This window comes from Rhinoraja longicauda, chromosome 25 (assembly GCF_053455715.1).
Source record: "Rhinoraja longicauda isolate Sanriku21f chromosome 25, sRhiLon1.1, whole genome shotgun sequence".
Classification (NCBI taxonomy): Eukaryota; Metazoa; Chordata; class Chondrichthyes; order Rajiformes; family Arhynchobatidae; genus Rhinoraja; species Rhinoraja longicauda.
Genome location: NC_135977.1, coordinates 12,056,903 through 12,070,613, shown reverse-complemented (window position 1 = coordinate 12,070,613; position 13,711 = coordinate 12,056,903). Strand labels below are relative to the sequence as shown.

The 13,711-nt window shown below is 47.6% G+C and overlaps 1 protein-coding gene across 1 annotated transcript; it reads left to right on the top strand.

The window, feature by feature from the left end:
- Positions 1-1,564: 1,564 nt before the first annotated feature.
- On the top strand, positions 1,565-5,959 carry LOC144606112 (immunoglobulin lambda-1 light chain-like). Its single transcript, XM_078421936.1, has 3 exons — positions 1,565-1,679; positions 1,806-2,150; positions 5,315-5,959. Exons 1-3 carry the CDS (start codon positions 1,604-1,606, stop codon positions 5,635-5,637), a joined length of 744 nt encoding a protein of 247 aa, XP_078278062.1. The 5' UTR covers positions 1,565-1,603; the 3' UTR covers positions 5,638-5,959.
- The last annotated feature ends 7,752 nt before the right edge of the window (positions 5,960-13,711 follow it).

Sequence of the window (13,711 nt, the reverse complement as noted above, 5' to 3'; positions counted from 1 at the left end):
CGTGTGTCCTTGTCATAATTGGAATGTATTTTGCGTATGGCCAAGAGAGTCGTCGCAATATATTGCTATTTGGAGGGGATGAATATTTAGAGTGAAAAGAGCATCAAAAAGCGGATTATTTTCTTCTGGATGTAGTTCAACTACTTGATGGCTGTTCGAGCTGCACTTATACAGGCAACCTGAGGGAATTGTCCAATGTATCCAGTTTATCATGGTAAAGCGTTCATGAGGAGAGAGCAAAGGGGAACAGCAACGGCAATGCACATTGGTAATAGGCAAGGTGTGATGGTTGCGCACTGAAACATACAGTATTCTAATGTCAATATTTCAACCAAAATGTTGTTCATGCTAGTTAAATGATGCATAATCATACCCCGCATCACAGGAATGATTTTCCTGCTCCAACAGAGATCGCATTTTAGAAGTACCGAGCAGTAGAAAATTTCGGAAACAATGGTTGAGACATTGATGCCTTTGCTTGGCCTGTTTACATGTCATCGATCAGAGGACTTTTATGAGATGCGAGTATTAACTGTCCAGGCACATCAGCAAAACAACCCGGTCTCCTTTAATTAATTACCAGCGAACTCGTTCGACCCTAAGGCAATATTTTGAATTTTTCGACATTCTTTTGACTGTATTTTCTTGTTGATATCCGTTAGCACTGATTCCCCTGCTGTTACGACCCTGCAGGGCCAATCCATAAGGCGAAAAAAGCGCCCGCTACAACTAGAGCGATTAAGTTGTTATATAAAATCTGCGCACTTCAGATCAAGTATAAGGCAACGCTGGTTGCATGCAAATATAATTTCATATGTCGGATGAAGTTGGACAGAATTAATATCATAGCAATCCAAGCACGTGCGGACATCGACGTCTTTAACATATAAAACTCGCCAGCAGCTCCCTGGTCGATGAAACATATTTCTCAAATTTTCTTCTCAATTAATTGCCCGTGCAAAGTTCAGTGAACATGTGTGCTGCTAGCAAGCATTCCTTCCGGAATTACAGCGGTTTTGACGGTGCACAGTCGGCAATTACACCCAAATTTTCAAATTCGTAAATAATTTTGAAGACAATTGTTTCTTCAGATGGTGCTTTGAAAGATTTCCTACGCATCATCTTCACCAGAATATCTACTGGTTTCAAATAAAATGTGCAACTAAAAGGGTGAAGGTACAGGTCGCGCACAGTTGTGCGAGACCATGCGATCGGATTCTTCAGCCCCTACTGGAATGTATCCCTTCATTTTCAAGAATGAATGAAGAGTCGCCAGATATTACGAAGAGGTTAATCGATGAATTTCTTTTTCGTGCAACCGTACGGCAAAAGATTCAGAATAAATGAAAAAAAAAATTGAACACCTCTTGTGTGTTTGAGTCTATATTAAATTGTACCGAGATACAATTGTACCGAGATAAATTGTACCGAGATACTCGATACCAAATCCTTATTTACGTAACAGTTTGGAAATAATTTGACACAGGAAGAAACTGGCAACTTCTGATTGGCGCAACGCGCATTCTGATTTGACTGTTGATGGATAAATAAGGAACACGCCTTCATAAGCGACCCGGAGACAAACACTGAGAAGCCACTTCACATGGCGTTATCCGCTCAATTAATTACAATGTCTTGCTGGATCTCTCTCATCTATTCGTTAGCGTTTTCCGCAGTTTGTGAGTATTTACTTCAACCGACATGATATTTAATCTCGAGTGCGATTAAACGTTTCTATTCATGACAATTCCGCTGTTTCTCTAATATTAGTTAATATTCTACTTTTTTTCTGGTTTGCTTTCCAGATATAAATGCGCAATATGCAATAACTCAGCCGTCTTCAAAATCCGCATCTCTGGGACAGAACGTGGCAATAGCCTGTACCCTGTCTGGCGGCAGTTTAGGTGGCAATTACGTTTCCTGGTACCAGCAGATTCCCGGAACGGTTCCGCGGTATTTGTTCTACTATACCTCGGGCAGCAGCATTTCCAGAGGCTCGGGAGTTCCTGATCGTTTCGCCGGATCAGTGTCAGGCAACACTGCAACATTGACAATATCGAACGTACAGTCGGGGGACGCTGCCGACTACTACTGTGGTATGTGGCTGAATCCTTTCATCTTCGGCAAAGGAACGAGGCTGGGTATTGGCAGTAAGTAAACTATCTTCTATCTTTGGGTAGGCACAAATAGCTGGAGTAACGCAGCGAGACAGGCAGCGTCGCTAGAGAGAAGGAATGTGTTGCAGTGTGGAACTGCAGATGCTAGTTTAAAGCGAAGATACACACAACAAGCTAGACAGACAGCATCTCTGGAAGGAAGGAATGGGTCTGCAGTTCCTTCCTACACGTCCTACCTTTGGGTATTGATACTGCAGTGAAAAGTAATTTATTTTCTGTCGCTAATCGATGGATTAAAGAAAGGGATTTTAACGCTAATCCATTATGTGCAGCGTTCGACCAAAGTCGGGTTCTCTTTGGCAAATTATATGACATAGTTCTATCAACGGGCCAGATGTTAGACCGGCTGTTTGTATTTTTTACTAAAAAAACAAATAAAAGCCTTTTATAGCTGATATTTTCTAAATTCCCGGCCACGATCGAGTCTCCTTTGGCAAATTAGTTGACAACAGCAATGACAGGACGAAATGGCTGCCCAGCTGTTTTATTATTCTTAATTACTTTGCGGACAATGAGCTGACAAGGACCAAACCAGGATTAGAATTAGACCGACCGAATGGAACGGGATATAACATTAGAGTGACAAGTAACTGCAGATGCTGATTAACAAATAAAAGCACACAAATAGCACTGGAGTAACTCAGTGGTCAGGCAGTATCTCTGGTGAACATGGATAGGTGACGTTTCGGGTCGCGACACTTCTTCAGACTGGAGAAAATAAATGTAGACGATAATATGATTTGAATAAAGTGAAAGGATTCAAGACTATAAGCTTGCCCGACCCGAAACGTATATAGGTATAATACGGTACAGCGCTGCCTTGAATTTCAAATTCCAAATTTCACCTGGCGCTGAAAACGCTGTAGCCCAATCGGGTTCGATTCTGACTACGGGTACTGTCTGTACGGAGTTTGTACGTTCTCCCCATGACCACGTGGGTTTTCACCGAGATCTTTAGTTCCCTCCCACACTCCAAAGGCTTGCAGGTTAATTGGCTCCGTTTAAATCTAAATTGTCCCTAGTGTGTGTGTAGGGCAGCATTAATGTGTGGGGATCGCTGGTCAGTGCGGACACGGAGGGTCGAAAGCCCTGTTTCCGCGCTGTATCTCTAAACTAAACCGACAAGACATATGAAGCGTCGACATTAACACGTTAATGTTGGTCGCCTTGAATTGTTTTTATATGGATTTAAAACCCCCGTATTAAGCATAAGCACAAGACTGGAACTGCTGCAACAATTCAAGAGAGTTTATTGTATTTACCTTACGTTGTTTTTGATATCGAAAGAAGTTCAAATAGAAAAGATTGTAATAACATTAATTTCACCCGTGCAAGCGTTCGCCACTTCCGCAGTTCTTTTGTGCCCTTAGATTTTCTCCTAAACTAGCAGTGTACAATAACTTCTTGTAGTGTTCGCGGCCTGACTAGAATTTTATGGCAAATAATGAAACAGAGGAAATTAAACAAACTGCTTAGCCGAATTTAGCCGAACAATTAGAACAGTCTTCTTCAGGGAAGTTAATTTCAAAGTAATTAAGACATATCCCGAGAGGACCAACTATCAAATTCACCTTTGCTCTGTTTTATACTGTTAAAACTGCTCAAATGTTTCTTGTATGCTTTTTTTGTAAGCGCTAAGGGATGTAATGACCAAAATTTAGCTGGAATAGCCATCGGAAGCAAACTATAATGCGGTGCGATGTGTAATGCAGCGACATTAGATTTCAATCGTTCTTTATTATGAGTCTATGTTTTTTTTAACATTTTTATGCTTTCCAATGTTTGCTTAATTGTTTCTCCCGGACATATTCAAAGTCAATGTACCCAAACACACCGCGGCCAATAATTTGCTGCTGATGCGATGTTGAATTCATTTAGTAATTTTAAATTCCGGTATCTCTGAGTTTTGTTGCCAGATATAATCGTCATTACACTTACAGCATGCGGAATGTGCAATCAAGGGGACAGCGGATATTTCATTTTTTACACGAAAAATAACTGAAAATGTGAAAGCAATTTGCGCGTTGAATTTCCCAACCATATCAGTTGAAATCCGTTTTATTCCAAGTGACGTTCACGGCCGATTTTCTTTTTGTGTCATTGTGTGCAAGGAGTGAGATTCGCTGTTCAAATTCAGAAATTGAGCTATTTTTTTACCAAAAAGAATGAACAAATACTTCTCAACCATAAATGCTAATTATGTCAAAAAACAATTAAAAAATACGGGAACACAATAAATTAACTGTTGCTTCAAAACTAGTGTGTGCATCGACAGGTAAAATGGCAAAGTATTATTGTCCTTTTAATCAAATCCTTAATAACACCGGCATTTGGTCTTAATAAATGAACTAAGGGCAAGTGTCTAAATAAGACTTATATTTTAAGCGAAGTCGGTTGAACTTTGCTCAACAGTTCCATTATAATAAAACCCGCGAATGGCTGTCGGGCGCAACACCCGATTTTTCGTTCAACTGGAGCCAATGGAAATAACAATCTGGGGATCAATTAAAAAGTGCCGAAATAACTTATGTTACGTCACTAAATATAAGTGTCCCATTGCCATAAACACCAATTATTCTTCGAAAATCTCACCAGGAAAATATATCGTGCGCAATTTAACAATTTGAAACAAGTAGAGGAAAAATGTTTATCCATTAAAATGAATGGATCCATGGCATACCAACTGTATTTTTAACAGAGACTCGAGCAAGTGGATCCGTTGGGCCCAAACCTCTCCTGCATTGGTGCAGCACCCTCTCCTCCCCCTCCCCCGCCCTCCGTCTTCCCTCCCCTCCCCACCCCCCTCTTCCCCCCCCCCACTACACCCACCCCTCCTCCCCCTTTCTCCCTCGTCCCCAACCTCCACTCCCCTCACCCCCTCCCTCCCTAGGAGATAGATTTAAACTTTAAAATGTGAATAACTTTTAAAATATAACACCAATTGCAATGAAACTTCTTCCATTAGCATCAAAGGGATGGCGGTGAGTAAGGTGGGCCTACAATTGTCGCGCTATCGTGTACCGTTTTGGCTGTAGTTCAGGCACAAACAAACAAACAAACGAGAGTTTTATTATATAGATAATATTTTAATCGGTAATTCTTCAACACCCACTAATCTGTGACTTTATTTTAAACAGCACCTCACGCGCCCGCTGTGTCCGTCCTACGACCTTCAGCGGAAGAAATCGCAGGAAAGGGCACCGCCACCCTGGTGTGTTTGGTGAGCGGGTTTAATCCCGGTGCAGTGGATATTGAGTGGACTGTGGGTGGCAGTGCGAGAAGTGACGGCGTTGAGACCAGCCGAATCCAGCAGGAGACGGACAACACGTTCAGTGCGAGCAGTTACCTGACTCTGCCAGCCACAGTCTGGAACTCAAACGAGCTTTACTCCTGCGTGGTTAAACACGAAACCCAGGCAATCCCGCTTAAGGCAAACGTCGCCAGATCAGGCTGTATCTAAATCTCCTCAATTCCACATAATGGAGCTGAAGATATATCTTTTCATCATTCTTTCTTTATTTGTGAGAAATGGTTCTGGAAGTATTGTTTGTTGTGGACCAGCCTTTGCGTTTTAAATCGTCGTTTGTCTTGCCCATTGTAAACGCCATTCCGTTAAAGCAATCAAATTGTTAATTCAACCTCCAATGTTATTCAATCTCAGTTGATGCATCTTCAAATATTCATTAATAGTCAGTGGTATTAAGATTGTATTCTGGATTCTTGTTTTCTGCTATCATAAATACAAACACAATTGTCAAATAAAATCAATAACTCCAGTCTTAAGAGCAACAAATTTCCTTTGCTATTATTTCTGATACGGAAGCAGTTAAATGTATGAAATCAAGATTTATGGTTTTGACCTAATAGAAGAACCGGCGATTAAGGTTGTCCAACGTTATTTAAAAACCGGTAACTATAACTTGGTTCGCATTACTTGCCGCTCACCCAGAACGCGGAGACACGCACACATTCTCTCTCTCTCTCTCTCACACACACGCACGATGGAGCGCTCATGTGGAATCTCATTCGAGTGAGGGCGGTTGAACAACATATCCGGGCCTACTAATCAATTAGGAATCTGTGGCGAACAGGATGCTAAAACCAAAGGACCATCCCCGACACCTCCCACCACTTTTTTGATCTCTCAGTCTCCATCACAGGAGATAGAATATCGGGTGACGTCTATTACAAATTCACGGACCACCACATCCATCTAGGCTACGCTTCTTCCCACCCTGCTTCCTGCAGAGACTCTATCCCCTACTTCCAATTCCTCCATCTTCGCCGCATCTGCGCACAAGATGAGGTGTTCCATACCAGGACGTCCGAGATATCCTATTTTTTTAAGAACGGTGTGGGGGGGGGGGGTTCCCTCTCCCCTCATAGATGAGACCCTCACTCATGTATCCTCGGTATCCCGCAGCTCCGCCCTTCTTCTACCTCCCACTCGTCACAACGAAGGCAGGGTCCCCCTAGTCCTTATCTTTTACCCCAGCAGCCGTCGCATTCAACACATGATCCTCCAACATTCTCGCGACCTCCAACGAGATACCAACACTAGTCACATGCCCCCTTTTCTAACCCTTTCCGCCTTCCGCAGAGACCGGTCCCTCTGCAACTCGCTGGTTAACTCAACCATGTTGCCCAGTGGGTAGGCATTTCCATTCTGAAATAATATAACTGGAACCTTGGCATGGGTCCTAGCCGAATGCACAAATTTTAGGTGGGGGCGGGGGGGGGTCGCACCTCATATAAAGTCTGATCAGGGAACACCGTTCATAGGGAAGCTAATAAAGAATGCTTGTGCCTTGGGAGTGAAACACTGGTTCCACATTCCACCCCTCCCCCCCCCCCCCCCCCACAGAGTTCTGAGTTAGTGGGGCATATCAAAAGGGCACGTAAGAACAGTCTAACTGCAGCCTTGACCCTGATCGGACAGGAATGGAGCCATTCCGTTGAAGTTCAGAGCAACTAGAGCTAGAGGAGCAAAACTCTTGTGAGCTGATGATAGGATGAGCAGTGAATCTTTCGGAAGATGTGATAACCAGCGCAGTAGTGGGTGAAAAGGAAAGGGAAAGATTCGGGGGTACTTCCAGGAGCTACCAAAGTGATTGTACGAACTTAAGAATGAGGTAATTGAATAGCAGAGGATCAAATGTGTTGGAAAAGGAGAAATTCGGTATTAAACCTAAAATGCCAAAGGACTGAGATCAGATAATATTTACATTCCTCCCAGAAGGGGCTGGTCTCCGGTAGGTGGGACCACGTTGTGTTATACTGGCAGGAGAAATGTGGCCTGGTGGACATGAGGGGGACCGCTAGGTAGAAACAGTAGAACCAGTAGATTCAGTATAAACTTAACTAACAGTACCAGTAGTTGGCTGGATTTGTGTCTGTTTCTTTGTATGTCTCAAACATGCACGCATCTGGCTGGAATCATGAGCGCTCCAGCAAGACCACATTTAATCATCAGACGAATTAATTGGAATAAGGAACACAACCGCGGATAGGAAACAATTATAAATGATAGCAGATATGCAACTGCCTACACCAATGGAAATACACTAATGATAAGGCAAACGGTGCAGAATGATGGGGAAAATGTTACCTAAACATTTTGGAATTGCACTGCTTGGCTCGTTGGAGATTTTTTTTTAAAAGGCACAGCTCGAATGCAGTGAATTATCTTTTGCAGTAGATCCGGAGACCGCAATACAGTAATATGTGGAGATCTACTTTGCAGGATTTGTTTAAATGGATGCCCAACCTATTAACCTCTAACCACCATTACCAAGAGCTATCCCCCTACCCCTAATTCAGTCGTCTACGCAGATCTGCGACCACGATGAGGTGTTCCATACCAGGACATCCGAGATGACCTCAATCTTCAGGAAACGGGGGTTCCCCTCTCCCATCAAAGATGAGGCCCTCACTCGTGTCTCCTCGGTACCCCACAGCTCCGCCCTTGCTCCCCCTCCTCCTCGTTGCAAAATGGACAGAGTCCCCCTTGTCCTTACCTTTCGCCCCATCAGCCGTCGCATACAACACATAATCCTCCGACATTTCGTCACCTGCAACGGGATACCAACACTAGTCACATTTCCCCAACTCCACTCCTTTCCACCTTCCACAGATACCGTTCCCTCTGCAACTTCCTGATTAACGCATCCCTTCCCACCCAAACCACCCATTTCCCGGGTACCTTCAATAGACAATAGACAATAGACAATAGGTGCAGGAGTAGGCCATTCAGCCCTTCGAGCCAGCACCGCCCTTCAATGCGATCATGGCTGATCGCTCTCAATCAGTACCCCGTTCCTGCCTTCTCCCCATACCCCTCACTCCGCTATCCTTAAGAGCTCTATCCAGCTCTCTCTTGAAAGCATCCAACGAACTGGCCTCCACTGCCTTCTGAGGCAGAGAATTCCACACCTTCACCACTCTCTGACTGAAAAAGTTCTTCCTCATCTCCGTTCTAAATGGCCTACCCCTTATTCTTAAACTGTGGCCCCTTGTTCTGGACTCCCCCAACATTGGGAACATGTTTCCTGCCTCTAATGTGTCCAATCCCCTAATTATCTTATATGTTTCAATAAGATCCCCCCTCATCCTTCTAAAGTGTATACAAGCCTAATTGCTCCAGCCTTTCAACATACGACAGTCCCGCCATTCCGGGAATTAACCTAGTGAACCTACGCTGCACGCCCTCAATAGCCAGAATATCCTTCCTCAAATTTGGAGACCAAAACTACACACAGTACTCCAGGTGCGGTCTCACCAGGGCCCGGTACAACTGTAGAAGGAACTCTTTGCTCCTATACTCAACTCCTCTTGTTATGAAGGCCAACATTCCATTGGCTTTCTTCACTGCCTGCTGTACCTGCGTGCTTCCTTTCAGTGACTGATGCACTAGGACACCCAGATCTCGTTGAACATCCCCTCTTCCTAACTTGACACCGTTCAGATAATAATCTGCCTTTCTATTCTTACTTCCAAAGTGAATAACCTCACACTTATCTTCATTAAACTGCATCTGCCATGTATCCGCCCACTCACCATGCATCTGCCATGTATCCTCCTTTATATTATTGGCTAGTTTACCCTCGTACCTCATCTTTTCTCCCCGTATTGACTTTTTAGTTAACTTTTGTTGCTCTTTAAAAGAGTCCCAATCCTCTGTCTTTCCACTCTTCTTTGCTATGTTATACTTCCTCTCCTTAATTTTTATGCTGTCCTTGACTTCCCTTGTCAGCCACAGGTGTCTCTTACTCCCCTTAGAGTCTTTCCGCCTCTTTGGGATAAATTGATCCTGCAACCTCTGCATTATTCCCAGGAATAACTGCCATTGCTGTTCTACCGTCTTCCCTGCTAGGGCCTCCTTCCAGTCAATTTTGGCCAGATCCTGCCTCATGCCTCTGTAATCCCCTTTGCTATACTGTAATACTGACACTTCCGATTTTCCCTTCTGCCTTTCCATTTGCAGAGTAAAACTTATCATGTTGTGATCACTGCCTCCTAATGGCTCTTTTACCTCTAGTCCCCTTATCAGATCAGGATCATTACACAACACTAAATCCAGAATTGCCTTCTCCCTGGTAGGCTCCAGTGCAAGCTGTTCTAAGAATCTATTTCGACGGCACTGTACAAACTCTCTTTCCTGGGGTCCATTTCTGTAGATCAGTGCATGTTCCTTTAACATAGTGACCTCACCACTACTAACCACTCCCCATTGTCTTTGGTATAATTGTAACTTCCCCACCTCCAGCTCGCTCTCTAGTGCCAGTGATGACCACGGACAGCTAGGGCATAATGTATGTGCAGTGTTATGAATAAACTTATATATAGTAAAAGACTCTGCCTACGAGTGGCATCCTTTTACATGGTGTCAGATCGGTAGACTTGCGCCTCCTGTTTATCGGTTTTTTATTTTATTATTTGTTTCTCCCAATTGTGTCCCCTCCTTCCACTTTGCCATGTCTTCCTCGTGTCGTCGTCCGGACACGCTCGTTTTCGATGAGGACATCGTGCACCGCTGGACTGTCTTCCAGCGGGACTACGAACACTATATAGCCATTGCCCATCCTGATGCGACTGCTGCGATAAAAGCCCACCTGCTCCTCAACCTGGCTGGTCCGGAGGCAATGGAACGCTATGCGTCGTTCCAATTCGTCCCTCCAGAGGACCGCAACGACCCGGTATGTCTCATTGCTAAGTTCACTGCCCTGTGCGACATACCCACCAACAATATCATCGAACGTTTTAAATTTTTCTCGCGGCGTCAGACTCCAGGGGAGCACGTTGACGCCTTTATTGCATCTTTAAGACATATGGCTCGGCGGTGCCGCCTTCAAACGATTACACCCGACGAGATGATCAGGGACGTCCTGGTCAACGGTCTCCTAAACTCTAGGCTGCGGGATGAGCTCCTAATGAAGCCTGACCTGTCGCTTACGGACGCAATACATGCCGCACGAATGGCCTCTGCTGTTGGCTCAGTATCCCGGCCGGCCCCCCAGGACATAAATTTCACCAGCCGCCGGCGATTGAATGACCCACAGCCCAGGGTCGCCCCCTCCGCGCCCACTATGGCCACCCCTCGCAGATGCCCAAACTGCAACTTCTCGTCACACAGGTATAACATTTGCCCAGCGCAGGGCAAAACTTGTAATTCATGTGGGAAGCAGAACCATTTTTCTGCAGCCTGTCGTTCTCGTGGGAGACCTGTCCCTGCTCCTAGAGGGAGTCTAAACAACCTTGCAAGCGATAACGCAACCGGTTCCCGGTACCAACATGAGGTCCTCGATGGCTCAGATACGACTTCCTCCCATGGAGACTCTCTGGTGTTTTCGCTCTTGGGAGCACCTGCATTGATAACGGATCCATCCGTGCAAGTTACAGTCAATGGACACTCCTTCCCTGCCAAGGTCGACACTGGGGCGTTTGCCAATGTTATGTCTGTGGGCCTCTTCGAGCAGATAAATTCGGGGGAGAGGGTTACTCCTGACAACTCCCGCCTCCATGCCTATGGGGGAGGCGTTCTGATTGCCGTGGGAAAGGCAACGGTTGTCTGTACTGTTCTGGATACCTCTCGGCCCCTCACGTTCCTCCTGCTAGCATCTGAAAACGTCACCCTGCTGGGCGCCCGTGCATGCCAGGACTTTGGTTTGGTCTCATTTCACCGCGACATCCACCTGGTGCAGGCCCCCATGGACCCCCTGGTCGAGTACCCTGACCGATTTGATGACGTCCTGGGGAAGCTGCCCTGTGCCTACAAGATCGTTGTGGACCCGGGGGTCGACCCAGTGGTCAGACCGGCCCACCGTGTGTCTTTTGCCATGAAGGGCCGCGTGGAGTCCACACTACGTGGCATGGTGGACTTGGGCATCCTCAAGGAGGTGAGTGCCCCCACCCAGTGGGTCTCCACCATGGTGGTCGCTGCCAAGAAGGACGCGAGCGAGATCAGGATCTGTATCAACCCCAAGGACCTGAACCTGGCTATTAAACGCCCGCACTACCCCATGCGGACGGTGGAGGACGTCGCGGCACAGGTCGGTCCAGCCACAGTTTTCTCGGTCCTGGATGCCAAGAGCTCCTTTTGGCAGATCCCGCTGGACGCACGTTCCTCCTTCCTGACCACCTTCAGCACACCGTTCGGCAGGTTCCGTTTCCTCCGCATGCCTTTTGGTATCAACTCGGCAAGCGAGGTTTTTCAGCGTACGATGGAGCAGCTGTTTGCTGGGTTGCCGTGCGCCATCATCGTGGATGACATCCTGGTGTACGGGAGGGACATTGCTGAGCATGACCGACACCTCCGCCAAGTCCTGGACAAGGCTCGTGAGATAAACCTCAAGCTTAATCGAAGGAAGTGTCGGTTCCGCGTTGCGGAAGTCACCTACGTAGGCCACGTTTTCACGGCGGGGGGCCTGAAGCCAGACCCCGAGAAGACGGCGGCGATCACCGAAATGCCCGCTCCCACTGACGTGCCCGGCCTGCAGCGCTTCCTGGGCATGGTCAACTACCTGGGTAAGTTCATACCCGACCTCAGCGAACTAAGTGCCCCCCTGAGAGAGCTGACCAAGAAGGACAATGCCTGGGTCTGGCTCCCTCACCACCAATCGGCCTTCGTAGCCCTGAGGTCCAGACTCGCGCGGACCCCGACTTTGCGGTTTTTCGACTTAAACAGGCCAATTGTCCTCACCTGCGATGCATCTCGGTTCGGCCTGGGTGCTGCCTGCCTGCAGCTCTACGACGACCGACAGCTGCCCGTCTCCTATGCCTCTCGAACAATGACCCCTGCTGAACAGCGCTACGCGCAGATTGAGAAGGAGCTCCTTGCCGTGGTGTTCGCTTGCTCCAAGTTCAGAGACTACGTTCTGGGAAAAACTTTCACCATCGAAACTGACCACCAGCCGCTGGTCTCGATTTTAAACAAGCCCATCCACGCAGCATTGTCCCGCCTGCAGCGAATGATGCTGCAGCTGCAGCGTTTTCAATTCGAAATCGTGTACCGCAAAGGCAAGGAGATGTTCGTGGCAGACACTCTGTCCCGCGCCCCACTACCTTCCATTTCCCGCCATCCGTACGAATCGTCGGACCTGATGGTGTTGAACGTCAACATTGTTCCATCTTGGCAGCTGCAGTCCCTGGTCACACACACTGCCGCGGATCCGGACCTCCAACAGCTTGCGGGCGTCATCCGCCGTGGCTGGCCTGAACGACGGTCTTCCCTGCCGGCTGGTGCCGTGCCCTACTTCCTGGTTCGGGATGAACTGGTGCTGCACGCGGGTGTGGTGGTGAAGGGTCACAAGGTTGTGGTGCCGGCTGCGCTGCGCGATCACTACTTCCACACCGCCCACAACGGACACCCAGGGGTGGAGGCCACGTTATCCCAGGCCCAAGCACAGTTTTACTGGCCTGGCATGGTCAAGGAGATCCGGGACAGGGTCTCCGCCTGCGCTGCCTGCAACAGCCTATTACCTCATCAGCAGCGTCAGCCTCTCCTGCAGCAGCCGGCTCCCGAGTTGCCGTGGACGGCTGTTGCCGCCGATATTTTCGAGTGGCGTGGCAAACACTACCTGGTCCTGGTGGACTCCTACTCAAGCTGGTTCGAGGTGGACCTGCTGCCGTCCCTCACGTCTGCTGCCGTCATCGGGAAGCTTCGCCGCCACTTCTCGACCTTTGGTTCCCCGGCATCTCTCCAGTCCGACAACGGCAGCCAGTTTACCAGCGCGGAGTTTGCTGTTTTTGCAAATCGCTGGAACTTCCGCCACATCACCAGCAGCCCCGAGTACCCGCAAAGCAATGGACTTGCAGAGCGCGCTGTCCGCAGCGCTAAGGAGCTGATGGAACGTTGCCGGCTTGACAGTTCGGACTTGTACCTTGCCCTCCTCAACCTCCGCAACATCTCCCGGGACCCCGCGCTCGGTTCCCCTGCGCAGCGCCTCCTGTCCCGCACCACTAGACCCCCCATCCCCGTCTCCCAGCAATCCCTGAAACCCACGGCTCGGAGCCCTGCCGCTGTCAGGGAGCGCATC

What these genes read in the sequence shown, in the direction of transcription:
- LOC144606112 (XM_078421936.1), top strand. Translation starts at nt 1,604, where the DNA reads ATGGCGTTATCCGCTCAATTAATTACAATGTCTTGCTGGATCTCTCTC. An exon ending in GTTAGCGTTTTCCGCAGTTT is followed by an intron (nt 1,680 to 1,805) that starts GTGAGTATTTAC and finishes TTTGCTTTCCAG; the next exon opens with ATATAAATGCGCAATATGCA. An exon ending in AACGAGGCTGGGTATTGGCA is followed by an intron (nt 2,151 to 5,314) that starts GTAAGTAAACTA and finishes TATTTTAAACAG; the next exon opens with CACCTCACGCGCCCGCTGTG.